Here is a 17,918-nt window from a genome sequence, read left to right as displayed (position 1 = left end):
CCCCCCTCCCCCGCCGTACGGTGCCGGGGCGCGGCCGGGGCCGCCTGTGCGGGCCGCGGTGCCGTTCCCCGGCAGCGGAGCGGCGGCGGCCCGGCACCGTGCGCTGGGGGCGGCGGCGGGGGAGACGGGCCCGGGGCCCTCTGGAGCGGGGTGATGGCGCTCGCCCCGCGGGGCCGGTGCGAGAGCGGCGCCCCGGAGCCGCCCGGCTGGGAGGTGAGGCCCGCCGCTCCCAGCCGCGGTTGCCTTGTGCGGTACCTTACCGGCTTGCTTCGTGCCTTGCCCGGGGGCCCACTGCAGATCCCTGAGTGAAGGCTCCCTTGTACCACATAGCCAGCTACGTCCCGATTCTGAAGCGGCAGTGCTGTCAGTGAGGAACGCTATTCTTAAAGCCAAGGTTTTTAAAACAAAGCGACTTTAATTAACCTCCCCGGGGCTGATTGGCACGTGAGCTGACGTGAGCCGTCCTGCTGTAGTGGCTTGCGAGGCCGGGTGTCCGGTGCCTGCACTGAGGTACTGGCACCTCTGCTGCTCAGGGCTGTAGGCCACCTCCTTGGCTGCATTTGCACAAGGAGCCTCAGTGGGGAAATTTTCCCCGTTTACCATTACCTGGTGTCGCGGGCCTACATCTGGAACAACATCTGTCTCTTCTGCTCTAACGATTACTGATTGGTCCTTAACTGTGTAATCCACAAGCAGCATGGTCAGAGGCAGTAAGCGCTTATGTGGGAAGGCTTTCCACTAGCTCAGCGTGGGTTAGTGTTTGGGATTTACCACTGTGTTTTGGAAGTGACCTGAAAGTGGAAAAACAGTTATTCTTGTTTTTTTTTTTTTTTTTTGGTATAGAAGGGTCGTGCATCCCCCTCCCACAGCCACCCTCTGCCATTCACAAGCTCAAGAAAAAGAAAAGAGAATTTGTTCTGGCTTTTAATCATGGGAGCGAAATGTCTTGCCAGCTGTGCTGGTGGGCCGTGTTGGCAGCTGCTCGCGTGTGTGTGATGTCCTGAGGCCGTGCTGGTCGGGTGCTGAGCCCCTGTCCCGGGCAGTGCTCTGAGCCGCTGGGCATGGCACCGAGCTCCAGACCCGGTCTGGGTGCAGTCGGAGCCAGGTGCCTGCTGCCGTGTTTTATAGCTGCTTCTCCACTTTGGGAGAATTTTGAAAACTTCTTTTCCTTCAGCTGAGAACTCAAGCAGTAATAGCAGAAGTGAAATTTACAACCTTTGTAAAGCAAAATGGGACAAGGCTTGGTACTTCAGGTGGGGAAGGTAAAACTCTGTGTGTAGCAGGGGAAACAACTTATAGGAGGACTGAGGCAAATAAGGTATAAGAATTGACTTTTTTCTTTCTCCCTGCTCTAGCAGTTCAGTTCATTATTAAAAAAAAAAAAAAAAGACTGGGAGGCATTCTCTGCCTCCCTTCTCAGCAGGGTTTTCTAAAAGTAGACAAATGATACAAGCGTAAAGTTAGTTGACCTTAAATCAGTTTTATGGCTGAAATCCTGGAGTAAACTTACTTCTCATGCCAATTAAGCATTGTACAAGTACCTTAGTGAAATCATTTTGTCCTTTTTGGTGTCTGACTTGTTTATTTAAATGCTGCTTTTAAATTATAGTGAATGCAGTTTACTGTTAGAAATGTGTGTTGGCTGTAGGCAGCTCTTGATGGACAGTAGAAGTTTTTGTTGATATATTCAACTTCACCACTTTTCTGTATGGGTTTCTGACCTATGATAAACAGAAAATTCCATCCTGTATTTCTGTGGTTGGATGTTTAGGAAGGATGACAACTTCATTCATCAAACAGTTTTCAACTTTGAAAATTTCACTGCCTTTCACTTTTTTTGAAGAGTTATGTAATGGTGACTTTTAGAAGAGAAAGTATGAATGCTGGATCAGTTTTCCTGGTTCTGTTTGGGTTGATAGGTTCTGTTTTGGTGCTTTGAGGTTTTTGTTTTGTGTTAAAGCTCTTTGGGTGACTGTGTAATGAACACTGCTGACTGTTCCCGCAGCAGTGCTGCGTTTACGTTGAGTGGTTAAATTCCAGCTTTGGACCCGCCTTCGGGGGAGTTGGCACGGTGGTGGGGACAAGGATGCGCTGTTCAGTAGTGATGTGAATGAGAAGCTGTGCTCTCTGGGCTGGGAAAGCTAAGGTTTCACACTTAGTAAAGAGATCCAAGTGTGGTCACTTAAGCACATTTTAAAATACTTTGCGATGTCTCATTCAAAGCCAATACAGAAATATTTGGATCCCGTTATGCAATGTTGAGATGAGTGTTTCCTTTCTGCTTATTAAAATATTGCATAGATTTCAGCTCTTCTTACCAGTGAATTGAAGAATTAGACATGACAACAATGGGGGTACTGCAAAGCTAAAGTTAAGATGTTTCAGCAGAATCTCGGTTTTATTGGTATTTTAGTTTGGAGTTAAACCATTAAAACACATCTGCAAAATAGATTAGGCTTACTCCATTCCGGTGTGACGGGAAGATCAACCAAAGTGCTGCGGTATACGTTTTTGCCAGACCTCCATGTCCCTTGTGTTAAGATTTCTCTGGAGCGAAGCTTGCGTCAAACCAACCCAGTTGGCTTCTAGTCTGCAAAGCTGTTAAATTTAATCTTGTTCCAGTTTAATTTTAATGTCATGGATTGAAATTATATGCGTGGCCATTTCTCTTTTTTGCGAAGAGTTGGATTTGGAACGAAAGCAAAATGGCTCGAGGACGCAAGAGCAATAGCATCAAACAGAGCGACTTCACTAACAGCACCAATCCGCAGGATTTAGAGAGAAGACTTTTTGTCGGCAATTTGCCCACAGACCACATGACTCGTGAAGAAATGGAAGAGATATTTTCAAAATATGGCAAAATCAGGGGTTAGTATTTTATCTTATGCCTTTTTGTGGCTGGGAATTCAGTCAGAAATATAACTTTCATGCTTGTCAAATGCTGTTTGATGGTGATGAGAGGAGTGACTTATGTTTCCCCTAAAAAGTGACCTTTAATGATGATTTTCTCTGAACAAGTAATTCCCTCAATGCAGCTGTACCCTAGTGTATATATATGAGCTATGCTTTATCTTTTGGGGTTGCAGTGTGATGTTACATAAAGCAAATCTGTTCCTTCAAGTGACTTCGTAGTCTCTTAATGAAGTCTTGGTCACTTTGTGGGTTGTTTTTTGGTCACTGCCTTGTCAGAAGGAAGCTGATCTGTTTTGTGGTGTTGTCTAAGAAATGCATTTCAGAGTTCTTCAGCTCTGCATTTCAATCCCAGTAGACCTGGATTTCCCACAAAACTTGCCTAGAAGCTTCTGGGTAATGCCCTTTGCTTGCTCCATCTGGTGGGGTGACGTGGCCTGGGTGCGGGATCGTGCAGTCCCTTACTTGTAACTGGTCTTGCCCTGCTGTTAACTTTTCCAGCCCTCAGCATGTACCATGGCTATGGGTTCGTGCAGTATGACCGTCTAGAAGATGTCCAGGCCGCTCTGGACGGTGAGAAGGGTCGCCTTTATAAAGGGTATAGATTAGGTAAGGAAAACTGATCCCTGCTCTTCTACTGACCTTAGCATGCATTTTGGTAGAAAGAGTGCTTTTGTTCTAAAGCTCTCTGGAAAAATCGCTGTGTGGAACTTGCCTGGCATTAGTCTAAAGTCACTTTGACCAGGTATGTATTTTCCTTCCGAGTTACCTGCCCTAAGTGCTGTGCTGTTCATCTGGAGTGTTTTCTCTTGCTGCCTAGGTCTTGCTCTGAACTTACTTTTGTGTTAGTGTTTGAATAGATCTATAACCTTGTGTAAGGAACTGTTGAGCACGTAAGGCCTGGAAAGTATTGATTGAAACTTCACGCACTTAGTTTTAAAAACAGTTGTAAGCCTGTACTGGGCTTCATCTTGGCAGGTTCAGAGGAATTGGCTGCAGAACTGAGTGTCCTGTTAGATAAGTAAACTTAACTTGGATTGTCTTCCACATGGGAAAACCAATCTGTAAGTAGCCATAAAAATACGAGGTGCTTTAAAAAGGCCATTTTCATAAAGATGAAAATAATTCTGCTAAATATGCTGGGAGCAATCTTAAACAGAAATGAATGGTGGGAAGTCTAAGAATAATCTATTAAGTGCGAGTAAAACGTTACTTCCAAAGCAAGCCTGTGCTAATTTAAAGAAAAACTGTTTGTTTTAGGAAGGAGTGAAAGGAGCGGTAAATAGCAAAATGGAGAGGTACCAAATACAAGCCTGAAGGTGGAGATGGTGGCAAATAGGGAGGACAGAAGGGTACAAGGAGAAATTATGGCCAGCATTGTCAGAGTCTAGAAGTTTAAACAGGAGCAGCTGCATCTGTCTCGCATACTAATGTGTAATTATTTGGAAATAACTCTAATTGGAGAAGACCACCTAGTCTTCAGGTAATCGTTCTTCCCTCTCTTTTTGAAGAGTTGAAAGACGTTGCTTTTCATATCGTTTCCATTTCAGTAGCAAGCTTAAAAAAATAAAATAAAACCAGCAGCTACCAAAACCAGACCTCTCAAAATTAAATCAACATCTGTGAGATTCAGTGCAATGAGGACCTCCATTGGCTGTTAATGTTGCTTTCCTTGGAAAACTGTGGAGTTTCAGGGGCCCTGGCAGAGCACTGCAAACTTGCCAACAGGTTGAGCAGAGCGGAGCCTGGCGTCAGCCCTGGCAGTAAATAGATTGCATGCGCATCCTGCCAAGTGCCAGGTGAAAGAATAATCCCAGTCAAAGTAAATCCTGTCACACTAACTTGCAATACTGCAAGTTTTCTGGATAAAAGTAGCAGTGTTGATGTAGAAGACTTGTGTAAGATGTTTGATTTGATTAATGAACTAGTACAATAAAAGCAGCGTAGTATTATATGCATTTAAAATGAATTTCAGTGCAGTATAGATGGAATTGCTGAGTGTTTTGAGTGGTGTTCTGGAAGAATTGGTTCCTGGCCATACAGTTTTTTCATAAGAAACTTTTATGGAAAGCACACTATCATCCTTTTAAAAGAGGGAATATAATGGAGATTGAGCCACTGATGGTGAAGTGACCTGGGCTGCTTCTAAGCTGGAGACAGGCAGAACTGAACTCCCAGGAAAGGCTGATCTGAAGATCTGCACCGAGCAGGAGTGCTCTTGTCATCCTTAGCTGTACAAAACAGATTTGTAAGTACCTGTGGGGTTTTGCTGCTGGAGTACTGTGTTCAGTTCTGGTATGCCCAGTTCAGAAAGGATAGTGCTAAATCGGAAAAGCCCCCGGAAAAATCCTAAGGGTTAAAGAGTTGAAGAGCAAGCCCTAGAAAAGGGCTCCTTGAGTGAGTTGTAATCTAGTGGGTATAGGTATGACAAGACCATAAATGGAAATAAATAGTTTTCTTTATCAGTAAAATAATTTATACTTGGAATAATTCATTGGAGCTTTGGTGGTTTCTGTGCTCTGGAGACTTTTAGATGGGAATTGGACGATTTGCCAAAACATGAACTCTAGTTCAATTCTGCTGCTTGACTTGAGATGGGAATGAAATTCAAGAAACTCTTGCCACCTGTGTTTATTCTGAAGGTTGCAATGTCCCTGTCATCTCAAAGTCCTACAAGACAGAAGATTTGCATTTTTTCAGAAGTTGTTTTGTCAATGTTCAAGCAATTTGTAAGTGCTGCTGACATTAAATAAAATGTTATTAAACCATTTTGTGCAAGAGAAGGATCCCTGTCAAAGGTGTCTTTGTATCCTAGTAAAATATTTGTTCAGGTTTAATTCTTTCTAATTTGAAAGAAATGTATGGTATTGAATGCAAAAATCACAATATAGGTTTCTGCAATGGCATCTTAAAGCAAAAATAAAAATCTTAAACCCCAAAAGCAGGTAGTGTCTTGCTTAAAGATAACATTGGACTTGAAAAATGCTCTTAGCTAAAAAATAAATCCAAGGAAAACAGTTACTTCAGTTATGCAGTGTAAGTATTAAATATACTGGCTAATAAGAGGGTGAAAGGCCTTGAGAGAGTTTAGTCTTGCATTATACCAGTACATCCACGAATACTTAAAAGCTTTCTTTATCTTTAATGAGTAAAGCTTTGTAGGGAATACATGTCCATCAAATTTAGTTTGTGATAGCAGACACTGCAACTGTATTTGATTCTGGAGAGACTGCTTCCTGGCCCTGTAAATGCTGTTAGCCTGCATTCATACGCCATGCTGAGCTTGTACTTGCCCCTCTCCCTGTATGAAGAGAATGTGATACTACTTGACTGACAGCAGGGGCAAGAATTAGAGCTAAACTGTTAACTCTAAATTTGAATGTAATGAAGGATAGTTTGGGAAGTTCTAGAAGCTATAGAAGTCAGCCTAAAGAACATTATATGCCATGTTTAACTACTTGTAAAGCCCCTGCAAGCGACCAATATAAATAACTAATAACTTTAATTGTTGATAGATCCTCAGGGAGCAGATAGGAACCAGAGGGTTTTTTTTTTTCATTTCCTTAAAAGATTCTCAGAGTAAAACACCTGAAATCATTTCTGTTTGTTCTTGCCCCCCTCTAGTACATTATTTCATCTTCCATCAGCTGTTACAGAAGGCTTTGTTTCTTCCCAGTAGAACAGTATTGGTCCCTACCAATTTTGGGCAACTTCACATTTTCTGGTTGAGGACAAGACAGTTTCTTCAGTTCTCTTCTCTGCATTTCACCTCATAGTGTTTTTCATGGAGATACTCAGAAGCCAGACAATTCTCAGATTTCTGATCTCTTTGCATCTCAGCACAGTGGTGTTCTGAGTGCACCATGTTGACTGCACAAGGAGCTTGTGCTTCAGGCTCCCTGGATCCTGTTCCCTCAGTGGTGGAGGCTGTACAGTTTAGTGCTGCAGCGGTCCCTCGGAAGGCAATTGCATGTGCCATTTGAGAACCCTTGAATTATTGTCACCAAGGGTAGCTGCATGCTCCACTGAACAAGACTGGCTGTGAATTTAAGACTGTTGGCCAACAACTTCCTTTCTCAGAGGTTTTCAGACTCTGCTTTTTCTCCTAGAGTCCATGAGTTGCATTCTGCTCGCTCATAGACTGCAGAAGAAAGAGGTTCTTATGGAATGAAGAGTCTGGATGTAGGCCTGAAATAAAGCGTTAAAACTTCAGCCGAGCTGTCCACCCTATTTTGAAGTCAGAGAAATCCATGAAAACTTCATTGCATTGTACTATCTAAACTTAATAAAAAAAAATTGTCAAAGTGACAATGTCTCTCTGCTGAATGTATTTTCTTGCACCATCTGGTTGTTGTTGAGCTTAAGTTGCTTTCATTTGAATTGTGCTGATGATCTTTTTTTTGTTCCATAGCATTGAACAGATGGGTTGATTATTCTTTACAGATATTAATAAAGCAGCGGAAAGAAGAAATATGAATAAGGCTTCATCAAGGTCCAGTCCGGCACGAAGGTAAAGTACCTGGAAGCAGTGAGTTATACTAGGAAGGGCAGGCTTTTAGGGCATGAGCCCAGCTGCCTGTGCTAAATGTCTGTCTCTCTTCCCTACTGCCACCTCCCCAGTCAAACGGAGATGCTCAAGTGAGACAATCAGGATGCGACTGCTCCACCTGTAAGAGCCCTTCTGGCGCTGACACCTCAGGAGGCACGAGGGAAGCCTCGTGCTTGCTGCTGTTACTACAACTAAGTGTTACGTTTTGTGGCACAAGTTGTAAGAGACTTGTGAGGAAGAATCAGCTTGGTGTTTGTTCCTGACTCAAGTATCAGAGAAGCCAAGGCATGTAGAGATATTGCCAAGGGGCTGTAGTGTTCTCAGTGCAGAGCACTTCAGGATCTTGCCTCTTCCGATGTCAAAAGCTTGCAGTCCTGAGATGAAGCTGGAAAAGCGCACACTAGCAAAGCACAAGGCAGCATGTATCTGTGTTGCACTGCCCCATCTGCATGTGTACTTGCATTTTCAGTATGTGGAACAAGTCTTCTCTGCAGTTACACCCAGTGGTGTGTGTCTGCCTGCCTCCTGGCTCCCCACCCCTCGGTAGGCACAGTGGGTGCAGCTCCTGCACGCCCTCCGCGTGTGAAGTCACAAGCGAGTGTTGAAGACATGGGTTGTCCTGCCATGGGAAGATGACTGCCATTTCCTTTCAGTGGTGTTGCTGGGGAGCGCACCAAGACATGCTGTGGTTACCATGTGGTGTAAGGCCTGCGTTTTCTACGCTTACACTGTAAAGCTCTGCACACAAAGGTGTGTGACATGTTGCCTTGAAAGTAATCAAGCTCTCACATGACTGGTGTGCTCTATTAATTTGACCTGTTAAATTATCAAAAATATGGGGAAAAGTGCAACTTGCAAGACATCTACTGCCAAAATACAGAGAACGAGTATCTGCAATCCTTGGTGCTTTGTATATACTGCATTTATCCTGCAAGGGCCCCATGCATTTGCAGAGAGCAGTGCATAGGCAGCAGGCCCAGGAAATGCTTCAGGCACATGACTGGGGTTTCATGTCACGGATGCAGCAAGGCTTGGGCCTGAGCAGTGCCAGGCGTGCTTGGTGCTGGCATGGGGACCCCAAGGGTGCTGCACACACGTGAGCAGCAGGCAGGCACTGATGCCACATCTTTGGTCTCGGTGGCACTGCAGGTGTATGGTGCTGAAGGCGCTGGGTAGCGCTGCGGGTATGAGAAGCAGATGCCAGTGCCACGAACACTGGGCCTCAGACCACGTTGCAAGGGACATGCAGCAGGCACCAGTGCTGTGGGCATTGGGATCTGTGATCCTGCATGCTCACAAGAGCCTGTGCCCCTTAGGAGCACTGGAGGCACGTGAGCCCTGGGACTGGACCACCACCACGGCTGCGGAAGGGATAGGTGCACTGCCTCAGGCACAAGACTCAGCTGGCCCTGTGGACACCGTGGCCATCCCATGTTGCTGGCACCAGGTCCCAAGCAGCAGCACAGGCAGCAGGGAGGCTGTGGGTGCCAAGTGGTGGGCAAGGCAGCGGATGCTGGACTCTGGACCGTGCCGCAGGTGCGTGAACAGCAGCTGCCGATGCCAGGGTATGGAGTCCTAAGCCCTGCTGTGGGCCCAGGCAGCAGCGCTGAGTCCCAGGCAGATGCAGGCAGCGGTGCTGGCACTGCAGGAGTCGGACCACGGACCACAGAGGTGGAGAGGCAGAGGCAGGAGGGTGCTGTGCCCTCATGCTGCTGCCTGGGCGGCAGTCACGCAGGTGCGAGAGCAGAGGAGGCCTGGTGCCATGTCTGTAGTTGTGTTGCACTTGTGCGTTGTTCTTTCCGGATCAATTTGTCTCTGCAGATAACGTGGCCTGTTCTGGTCACCCCCACCCCAGCTGGAATAAATGTCATATTGCAAAACAATTACTCTGCATCTGGCTGTTTTGCTGTATAGTCTCACAGCTACAGAAAGGTCAGGTACTCAGTATTCATCACAGCAAACAAGGAGTTTCCCCTGAGCTTCTGCCATCATTCACTGCAGGCTGGGGGGAGGAAGGGGTAGGGGAAGATAATGTGCATCTCTCCTGGGCTGTGGTTCTGTACAGATCACAAACATAAAGCTGATTTGTGTGCCCAAGAGACTGAGGGAGTATACACTTGCTTGTGTGAGCACAGTGTTTCTGGAACAGGAGAAGGCTGTGTGTAATCTTGGTGGCAGCACTGTAGTTTGTCCCAAGATCTGTTTTCTATCTGGAATAGAGAATGCCGGCGATCCTCTGTGTCCCCCAGGACAGCTGGGTGTCCAAGGCACCAAAGTCCATGCATGGGCTCTGCTTCTCACTGCCGTCTGTTCTACCTCTTAGTGAAACTTGGGTGCATCTGACTTGTTGCTCCTGCTGTTCTCTCCAAGTGACTACAAAGTGAATGCACTGTAGTGGAAACGGAATTAAATTTTGTTTATCTTTCATAAACTAGAGTAGTCTGATAGAATATTTTTTATTTACAAAACTTGACAGAGGTGAGAAGATACAAAAAAATGTTGTTTCCTTATAGTTGCCAGTATCATGGGGAAAGAACATTCCAAGCATATGAAGCTCAGTAGTTTCCTTGCAATATTTTTTTGGTTTGGCTTAGACTGCAGTGAAAGTTATGTTTTCTTTGGAAAACAAAATATGACCTGGAAAAAAACTACTGATTTGGAAAAGATGAAGACTGGAACGTTGCTCTCTTGACTCTGAAGACAGCGTGGTACAAAGTCTGAATGAGATGGATCATTCAGATGTGACAGACAATCCTGTTCCTGCTGATGGTGCAGTGCTGGTTGGGTTTGGTACCCTTTTACTGTGGGGCCTCATAAGACTGACTTTCTACAGGAACTGTCCCTTCACCGTCAGGACACGACGGTAGATTTCTGCTAACAGCACAAAACCAACCACAACATGGAGCCTACTGTGCCTCTGGTCCCAACAAGCTCTTTTTTAATCATATGCCAGTAGCATCCTATTTCAGGTATTCTGTCATCGACTTGTGAATTACATAGATCCCTTGAATGCTCCTAGCTATCCCATGTTTGTGGGTGCTAGGCTACAGCACCTTGAATTCTCTCAAGGAGTTTGCAAGTTAACGTTTGATTGATGATCCATGGCTGACATCAGAGGTCAGAGGCTTTGAAATGATGGTTTCTGAGGTGCCTGTTCGCTCCTCCCACAGGCGCCCTACAGTTTTAGTGGTGCTCCAGTAAGGAGCTTTCTGTGACTTTTGGCTACAATAAACATTGTAACTAAGATTCTCCAAATATGTTTGTTTTGACAAATACATTTTGGGGCAATACTTGTTATGGGGTAGGAGGGAGGCTTCAGCTGCTGAGAGAAGGGTCACTGGCACCTCAGGTAAGAGATCTGGGGGTAACCACGCTTGTGTTGTTAGCAGTCTAATGGAATTTCCCTGGTGTTTTCTTCAGAGAGCCATATGCCTACGGGGATGGCCGAGATACCAGACGCGATCGCTCCCCTCTTCGGGGGAGCCCACGGAGAGATCCCAGAGATGGCAGGGATGGTAGAAACGGACGCGATTCCAGAGATGCTCGAGACATTCGAGCTAGAGACATGCGTGACGCTAGAGACCACAGGGACCCACGGGACCTGCGAGACCTTCGAGACCCCCGGGATATCAGGGATCCAAGAGACTTACGGGACCCTCGTGATGTTAGAGACTTTCGTGACCCACGGGAGCCGCTGTATGATCGATACAGGGACCCACGGGATATGAGGAGTCCACGAGACATGAGGGATCCACGTGATGCAAGGGATCCGCGGGATATGAGAGACCCTCGGGACCCTCTGTACAGGTAACTTTCACACTTTTCGCTCTATTTGATGACATAATTTTATGGCATTATGCCCCTCTGGTTGGTCTGAGTGGCGCCAGTTGTTTAACCTAAGGTATTACTCTAGAGCTGAGGACAGTTGGGTGCCTGCTTTGGGTCTTCAGGGGAACAGTTGGGTACGTCAGTAATTAAACTCAAGGAAGGTCTGTATGTGATGCACTGGCAAAAGTTATTGACTGAGATGATGTCGGAGCATGGGAACCATTGCTTCTGTAAATGTTGCAGGCGAGATGAAACTTATGACCGTTACCTTCGCCTTGAAGACTACTATCGGCGGAAGGATGACTCGTACTATGACCGTTACAAAGAGCATTTTGATAGAGCACCGGTGAATTCAGAAGGTTAGTGCCTTTGAGACCACTGTTTAATGGGCAGATCCACATCCTCCTCTGGGAGGATGTAGATGTATGTGGTGCTGATGGACAGGCACGTCCACAGTGCATTGCCTTCTGTGACGATGGCTGGTTTGGAGACAGACCAGCTATGCGCACCTCTCTGCTCCGAGCAGATCCAAAGAGCAATATTTGTTCTGTCTTTCTGTGGCTTGGTTTCAGACCGTCTCAAGCGTGAGGAGCGACGGCGAGAGGAGCTTTACCGTCAGTACTACGAGGAAATCAAGAGACGTTTTGATGCAGAGAGACCTGTGGATTGTTCTGTGATAGTGGTGAATAAACAGACAAAGTAAGAAAGTAGTTAAGACCACTGTTTGTTATTGTGTGGTATAAGAAAATGGAATTAAGCTTAGTCCTGCCTTGGGGCTATTTGTCTTGCAGATTCCCTTGAGAGTTGCTTTAGAGCCCTCAGAAAGCCGCAGCTTCTGTGGCTCTTCTGGAAATACTGACTGGTTAATGATGTAGAAATACTGTTGTATCTTAGGCTTTACCTGTATTCTCTTATCAGCTATAAACACACCTTGTCCCGAACTTTTTTTTATATGCTCTTCATGTCAGCCTACTGTCACGGCAGGTTGTAGTGGCCTATGCTTGTTAGTTTTGGGTTGAATGACATGGAACTTACTAACGCGTGCTAATCAGGGAAGTCTGCAGGGCAGTGGATACAGGAAAAGTGGATTCGTAGGTGCTGTGTTGATACTGGGCCAGAACAGATCACAGCTAATAGAATTAAAGAGCAAGAGAAAATGTATTTGGAACTCAAGGGAAAGTATGGATAGTTAATTCTCTGAAAATTAATCTTCAGGTTCAAATGTTGACCTGTGCTACAGTGACTTAGGATAAGGTGCGCTTGAGCAGTTAAGACACTAAACATGGCACAAGTAACTAACCATCTTCTGGAGGTTAGCTGCTCTGCTGCATGCTTGTTAGATCTCTTCAGGAATAAATTGCCTCATTTAATGTGAGTTCAATTTAAATGCATTTATATGTAAGCAGTTTTAGAATAGTATAAATCCTTTCGCAGACACCTTCTCAGCTAAGCTGAGGCTTGATTTATAATCTATCTCAGTTAAACTGAAATTACTGATTTAGTTCAAAATAAGGGTGGGTTCTAGGCTTTTACATTACAATTACAAAGCAATTACATTATAAAGCAATTACAATTGCTTTAATACTGTCCTGATAAACATCATGAAGTTAGGTAAGCCATCAGAAAATTGATTCAGAGATGGAGAGGGTGAATGTGCTGGAGTTTGTTTCTGTATGTGACTGACTTGTAAAACTGCTGGCTTTGCTTTGTGTTAGGGAGTACGCGGAGTCAGTGGGGCGGAAGGTGCGGGATCTGGGCATGGTGGTGGACCTGATCTTCCTCAACACAGAGATGTCACTGACGCAAGCCCTGGACGATGTGAGCAGAGGAGGGTCTCCTTTTGCCATTGTCATCACTCAGCAGCATCAAGTTCACCGTTCTTGCACTGTTAACATCATGTTTGGAACCCCACAAGGTACTGAGGTCTTAGTAGGCTGTGTAGCTTTGTGGTCACTGAACTGCACAAAGAACTGCTCTAAAACATTTTTTCTTGAGCAGTTCCACACAAGATGATGTTCATCCATGCTATGTTGTAAGGAGTTACTAACAACTTGATGACAAGTGATACCTGTGACTACCATTATTTACCAGTTTCTAGAACAACTTATTTGTCCTTTGTCAAAAGGACTATGTAATTTCTGCCAGGAGAGAATCTCCGGTGCATTTTAGGGAAAGTCATGAACCCCACTGCTAGAAGAACCCCAGCTCTACAACTGACTGAAGAAGCCTGGTTTCTTTTAACATCTGATCCAGGTGTGGGGAGGTTCTGTCATTTGCTGCAGAAATACATCTCAAGCACACTTTCAGTGACCTTTCTACTGCCCTTGGTTTAACTCTTAACTCCTGTGGTTTAATACCTGTCCTTCTGCCAAAGCTTCTCCTCTTCTCCTCTGGATTTATCTGTGTTTCAGATCTGATAAGAACCCCAGTCATTAACTCATTCACAGCTCTTTCTGGATATTTAATATTTTGCACTTGAACTGCATATGGTCACCTTTCCATTCCTGTTAGTTTTAGGGAACTCTTTCGCAACTTGTTCAAAGCATAATGTGAAAGTGAACCCAGAGCTTTAAGCATTTTTATGGAAGATAAAGGACTTATCTTTTAATCTCTCTGGTTAAATCTGTCTTCTGGGGAACATTTATGTGTGTGCTTTGAGAGGTGGAAATAATGACCTCAAAAACTTTAAAAGGCAACTGCAAATAAAAAAGTTGAAACTGATCATTATTCGATGTATTATGGAAGAACTTTATTGCTGTTTATTGTCCCAGAGTTGAAAACAGAATTAGCAATGTGAAATTCAGCCAATTCTTCTTTCCTCCCATCTCCTGCATATACTCACACTGCATTAGGGTGTTGACAATACAAAACCAAAAAGCGTTCTCATCAGTGTCCTGCTCAGGGAATGTCTGTCAGCCTAGAGAGTGCAATTTTGGGGCCTGCTGAAGGGTTCAGAGAGAGAACAGCTGGAACTGTCTCCTCTCAGAGCACGGAGAATTTGTGTGATAGGAAGAGGGAAACGCTTTCTCTTTCATTTGGATGAGAAGCCAGAAAGATTGGTGTGGTACCTTCTCAGAGCCCTCAGCTGTGGAAAGAAGGGTTGGTCTTGCTGGGTGATAGACTTGAGCCTTCTGTTGGCTTAAGAAATTGCACTCTTGCTGTGTGCCTAGAGAGCTTTCCAGGTCTGTGCTTGTGGTCCCTAAGAGGTGCCTGCCTGCTGAATGAGTTATGCTGCTCTGAGTGAGACAAGATACCTCCTTTTAATGCCTTTGATTTTCTTAAAGTGTTTCTTTTCCTTGTGCAGAACACCGCAACATGCCACAAGCTGATGCCATGGTGCTGGTGGCAAGGAATTATGAGCGCTACAAAACAGAGTCACGGGAGAAGGAGCGTGAAGAAATAGCCCGGCAGGCTGCCAAGATGGCAGATGAGGCTGTTCTGCAAGAGCGAGAGCGCCCACCCCCTGTGGAGGAGGGGGCCAGAGGGGGTCACCCTCCGGGGATTCAGACTCTCTTGAACCTTCTGGCAGACAATCGCTATCTGACTGCTGAGGAGACTGATAAAGTAATTAATTACTTGAGAGACCGGAAGGAAAGGTTACTTAGGGGAAGCACTGATTCTCTGCAGGGTAAGTTGTTTCAACCCTAGACAACACTATTAATTGTATGGTTAGTGGGTTCTCCACGCTGGGACAGGACAACAGTATTGGCATTACAGAGGGGTCCTAGTGTAGTAACATTTTCACACAGTGACGTATTTTATGGAGATGGACATGTATTCAGGAGTCCCGAGACTTCTGATATTTCATGTGATGCAACTTTTATGTAGGATTCTCTCAGGGAAACCACAATGCTGCCATAACTGATTGGCTGCTACACAAAGGGCAACGATTTTGTTGAGTGATTTGGGTCCCCCGGAGCTATGCAGCCCTCATGTTTAGAGTGGTGGGTATTTACTGAGACCTGTGTCTTTGGTAGCTATCTCACTAGTTTCCTTTAGGTGCCTCTTCAAGGGCATTGGGAGAGCTTTAATTCTCTTTCTTTTGTTTCCCAGCACCCATGTCAAGACAGTCTCTGGGAGCACCTTCAGCATCATCTCTGGGCAGTCAGTCCAGCCTTCCAAGCGCTCAGGCTCATCAGGGTTCACAGCCTCTGGTCTCCGCTCCTTCTGTTCCAGTGTCCTCTGCTAATCCTCAGCAGGAGCTTCAGGCAAAAATCCTCAGTCTCTTCAACAGTGGGGCGGCAGCAGCTGCTGTAGCAAACAGCAGTTCTGCAACCTCTGCGGGTACATCGGGTGGCACTCCGAGTCAGAACTTCGCTAGCATGGCCAGCGGTCAGGCCCGATCAGCACAGATGAGTGCTGGAAATTTAAACCAGGCTCAGCAGAGATTGCAGACTCCAAGCGCACAGCTTCCTGCTCTCCAAGGCCCTTCAAGAAATGCAGGTCCAAGACCTGGAGCTCCTCCGCCAGCTCAGGCACTCTATGGCCAGCACCAGAATCGCCTCCCTGCCCCTGGCAGTGTACCTGCTCAAAGGCCAGTATCGTCTGGTATCAACTTTGACAACCCTAGTGTACAGAAAGCCTTGGACACCCTTATCCAGAGTGGTCCTGCACTCTCCCACCTAGTGAGCCAAACAGTGGCTCAGGGGCGAGCAGGGACCTCTGCCCAGCAACCCATGGGTTCCTACCAGCGACACTATTAAAGCTGAGCTGTCAAGCCCTTTCCCCTTCCCTTTGCCATTCCATACTTATAGCTGTTTAAAAAGTCTCCTGTTCTTGACATGGGACAAATGCCCCTGGATATGCATGTCCTCTCCACTTTGGTGAGAGTGTACTCCCAGTGGCATTGCTGCTGAGTATTGCTAGTGCTGCCCTTCCTCACTTTGGTCTGGATAGCAGTGTTCGGAGAAGTATATTTTTTCTCAGTGGCAGAATATGCTGAGAGCCACTGTGGGTAATTGATTGTTCTGTCTAAGCACAGAAGCTGCTGCAATGACGGTCCTTCTGCTTTTTCTCACTCCCATTAGCCGGTGCATCTTCACCATGCAATGCGGTCTGGTCTCACCAAATGGTCTTAGCACAGTTCTGGGTCAGTGGTTTTGAGAAAATGAGGTGGGACTGAACAGAGTGGTACCCTGACAGGGCCCTCTGTAGATTAATCTTTTTGGAAGGGGCACTATTTTTCTTTGGATTTCTTTTTTCATTTTTTTTCAATGTCATGTAAACCAGTCTGAGAGAGAAAATACAGTGGTAGCACTAGCAGCTGAATTCATGTAGCACGTGCCTGACCATAACTCCATAAGCCACGACAGTACCATTCAGTGCTTCTGTAGCTGGGTTGTCCTGTCCTGGTGGAGTGAGTCTGACAAATGCTCCTCTCCTCACCCAGCACATGGAGAATGGCAGTTTTGGTCCAAGCACAGTGGTGGATCGGAAACACAAGAGCCTCTGGGTGAGGCAGAGATTTCAAGTGTTCAGTTGATTTTCCTACACCCAAGCCAAGTCGTCAATTTTAAGTTCAATATATTAAATTTGGTATATAAATTTCCTTTTCTTATAATCTTGCTTCGGCACAGTTGGTTACTGTAGCCCCAACAGCTCAGCAACACTAATGTGCTGCTGGACCTGTCTTGCAAATACCTGCAGCCAGTTATCAGGTGGTGAATGTCTGCTCTCAGAAACTTCATCTGTTAGTTGGTGTTTTGTCCATCTAATGTGGAGAGGCAGTGCCAACATGCAATACTATAATTTTATACATTTTTCAACGCTTTGGTAGCTGCAGTGGACAGTTGAGTGGAAAATCGGGCAGTGATATTTCACCGTGTTTTTAACCAGTAACATAATTTGATACCAGAATACAAAACTTCTCTATTTTGTCCTGCCTTGCACAGTCTTTGTGGAGTCTGTAGGCTTCCTGCAGAACCGAAAGAATAAGAAAGCAACGTTTTGAAGCAGAGGACTTTTTTTTTTTTGTCCTAGGTGGTTTGTGTTGTAGCATTTTTTTTTCTTTCTGTGCTGTTAACAAAAGGACATTACTTTTTAATAAAAAGACAGGAAAAACATGTTGTTGCATTGTTGATGCCTAACAGCTTGATTACTGCTGGAATACATTATTCCACTGCGTTTGCCATTACCTTCTTCCAGGTAAGCTGCTTCAGACGATGCCCAGTGCTGGATACAAAATGGAAAGTGAACAAACCTTACCATGCCCTTCTGTGAGAATACTGTGGTCTGTCTCAGTTTATAATACTTCGGTACTTACTGCCACTCACTGGACTTGGACACTGTGGAGCAGATCAGCCCATGAGCTTGTTCAGGGACCAGCATGTTGGGGCTGTGTGTGACAGGGGCCAATGTCAGAGGCCCAAAAGTTGCTCTAGCTGCTGGGGGCCTCCCGCAGCCCAGTGACCAGGGGGCCCAGTGCTGGAGCTGCACTTGCTGTTAATTGAACAGCTACTGCTTAAAGCTGAAGCTACCACTCCCTGTGCATTTTAGCACCAGCCTCCCTTTGTGCTGCCATTGTTAGACAACCTGCAATTAAATAGAAGTATGTCTACATTCTTTCCTCTTCCTCCCTTTCCTCCCCTTCTGCAACCCAGAAGCTTACATGAGCTTAAATATGGGAACAAAC

The 17,918-nt window shown here is 45.6% G+C and overlaps 1 protein-coding gene across 1 annotated transcript; it reads left to right on the top strand.

Moving 5' to 3' along the window:
* The first annotated feature begins 1,390 nt into the window (after nt 1-1,390).
* NCOA5 (nuclear receptor coactivator 5) lies at nt 1,391-17,833 on the top strand. The gene is made up of 9 exons (XM_035344026.1): nt 1,391-2,868; nt 3,412-3,519; nt 7,354-7,420; nt 10,880-11,266; nt 11,531-11,646; nt 11,860-11,986; nt 13,003-13,202; nt 14,592-14,915; nt 15,341-17,833. Exons 1-9 carry the CDS (start codon nt 2,706-2,708, stop codon nt 15,988-15,990), a joined length of 2,142 nt encoding a protein of 713 aa, XP_035199917.1. The 5' UTR covers nt 1,391-2,705; the 3' UTR covers nt 15,991-17,833.
* Nucleotides 17,834-17,918: the final 85 nt, after the last annotated feature.

The sequence above is a fragment of the Oxyura jamaicensis genome, chromosome 20 (genome assembly GCF_011077185.1).
Source record: "Oxyura jamaicensis isolate SHBP4307 breed ruddy duck chromosome 20, BPBGC_Ojam_1.0, whole genome shotgun sequence".
Classification (NCBI taxonomy): domain Eukaryota; kingdom Metazoa; phylum Chordata; class Aves; order Anseriformes; family Anatidae; genus Oxyura; species Oxyura jamaicensis.
The sequence above is the reverse complement of the archived record's forward strand: the minus strand, read 5'-3'. Positions and strand labels throughout refer to the sequence as shown.

Bases quoted from the DNA above. Each gene is read 5' to 3' on its own strand.
- NCOA5 (XM_035344026.1), top strand. From the start codon at position 2,706: ATGGCTCGAGGACGCAAGAGCAATAGCATCAAACAGAGCGACTTCACT. The intron at 11,267-11,530 runs GTAACTTTCACA...TAAATGTTGCAG, and splicing joins CCTCGGGACCCTCTGTACAG to GCGAGATGAAACTTATGACC. The intron at 11,647-11,859 runs GTTAGTGCCTTT...GCTTGGTTTCAG, and splicing joins AGCACCGGTGAATTCAGAAG to ACCGTCTCAAGCGTGAGGAG.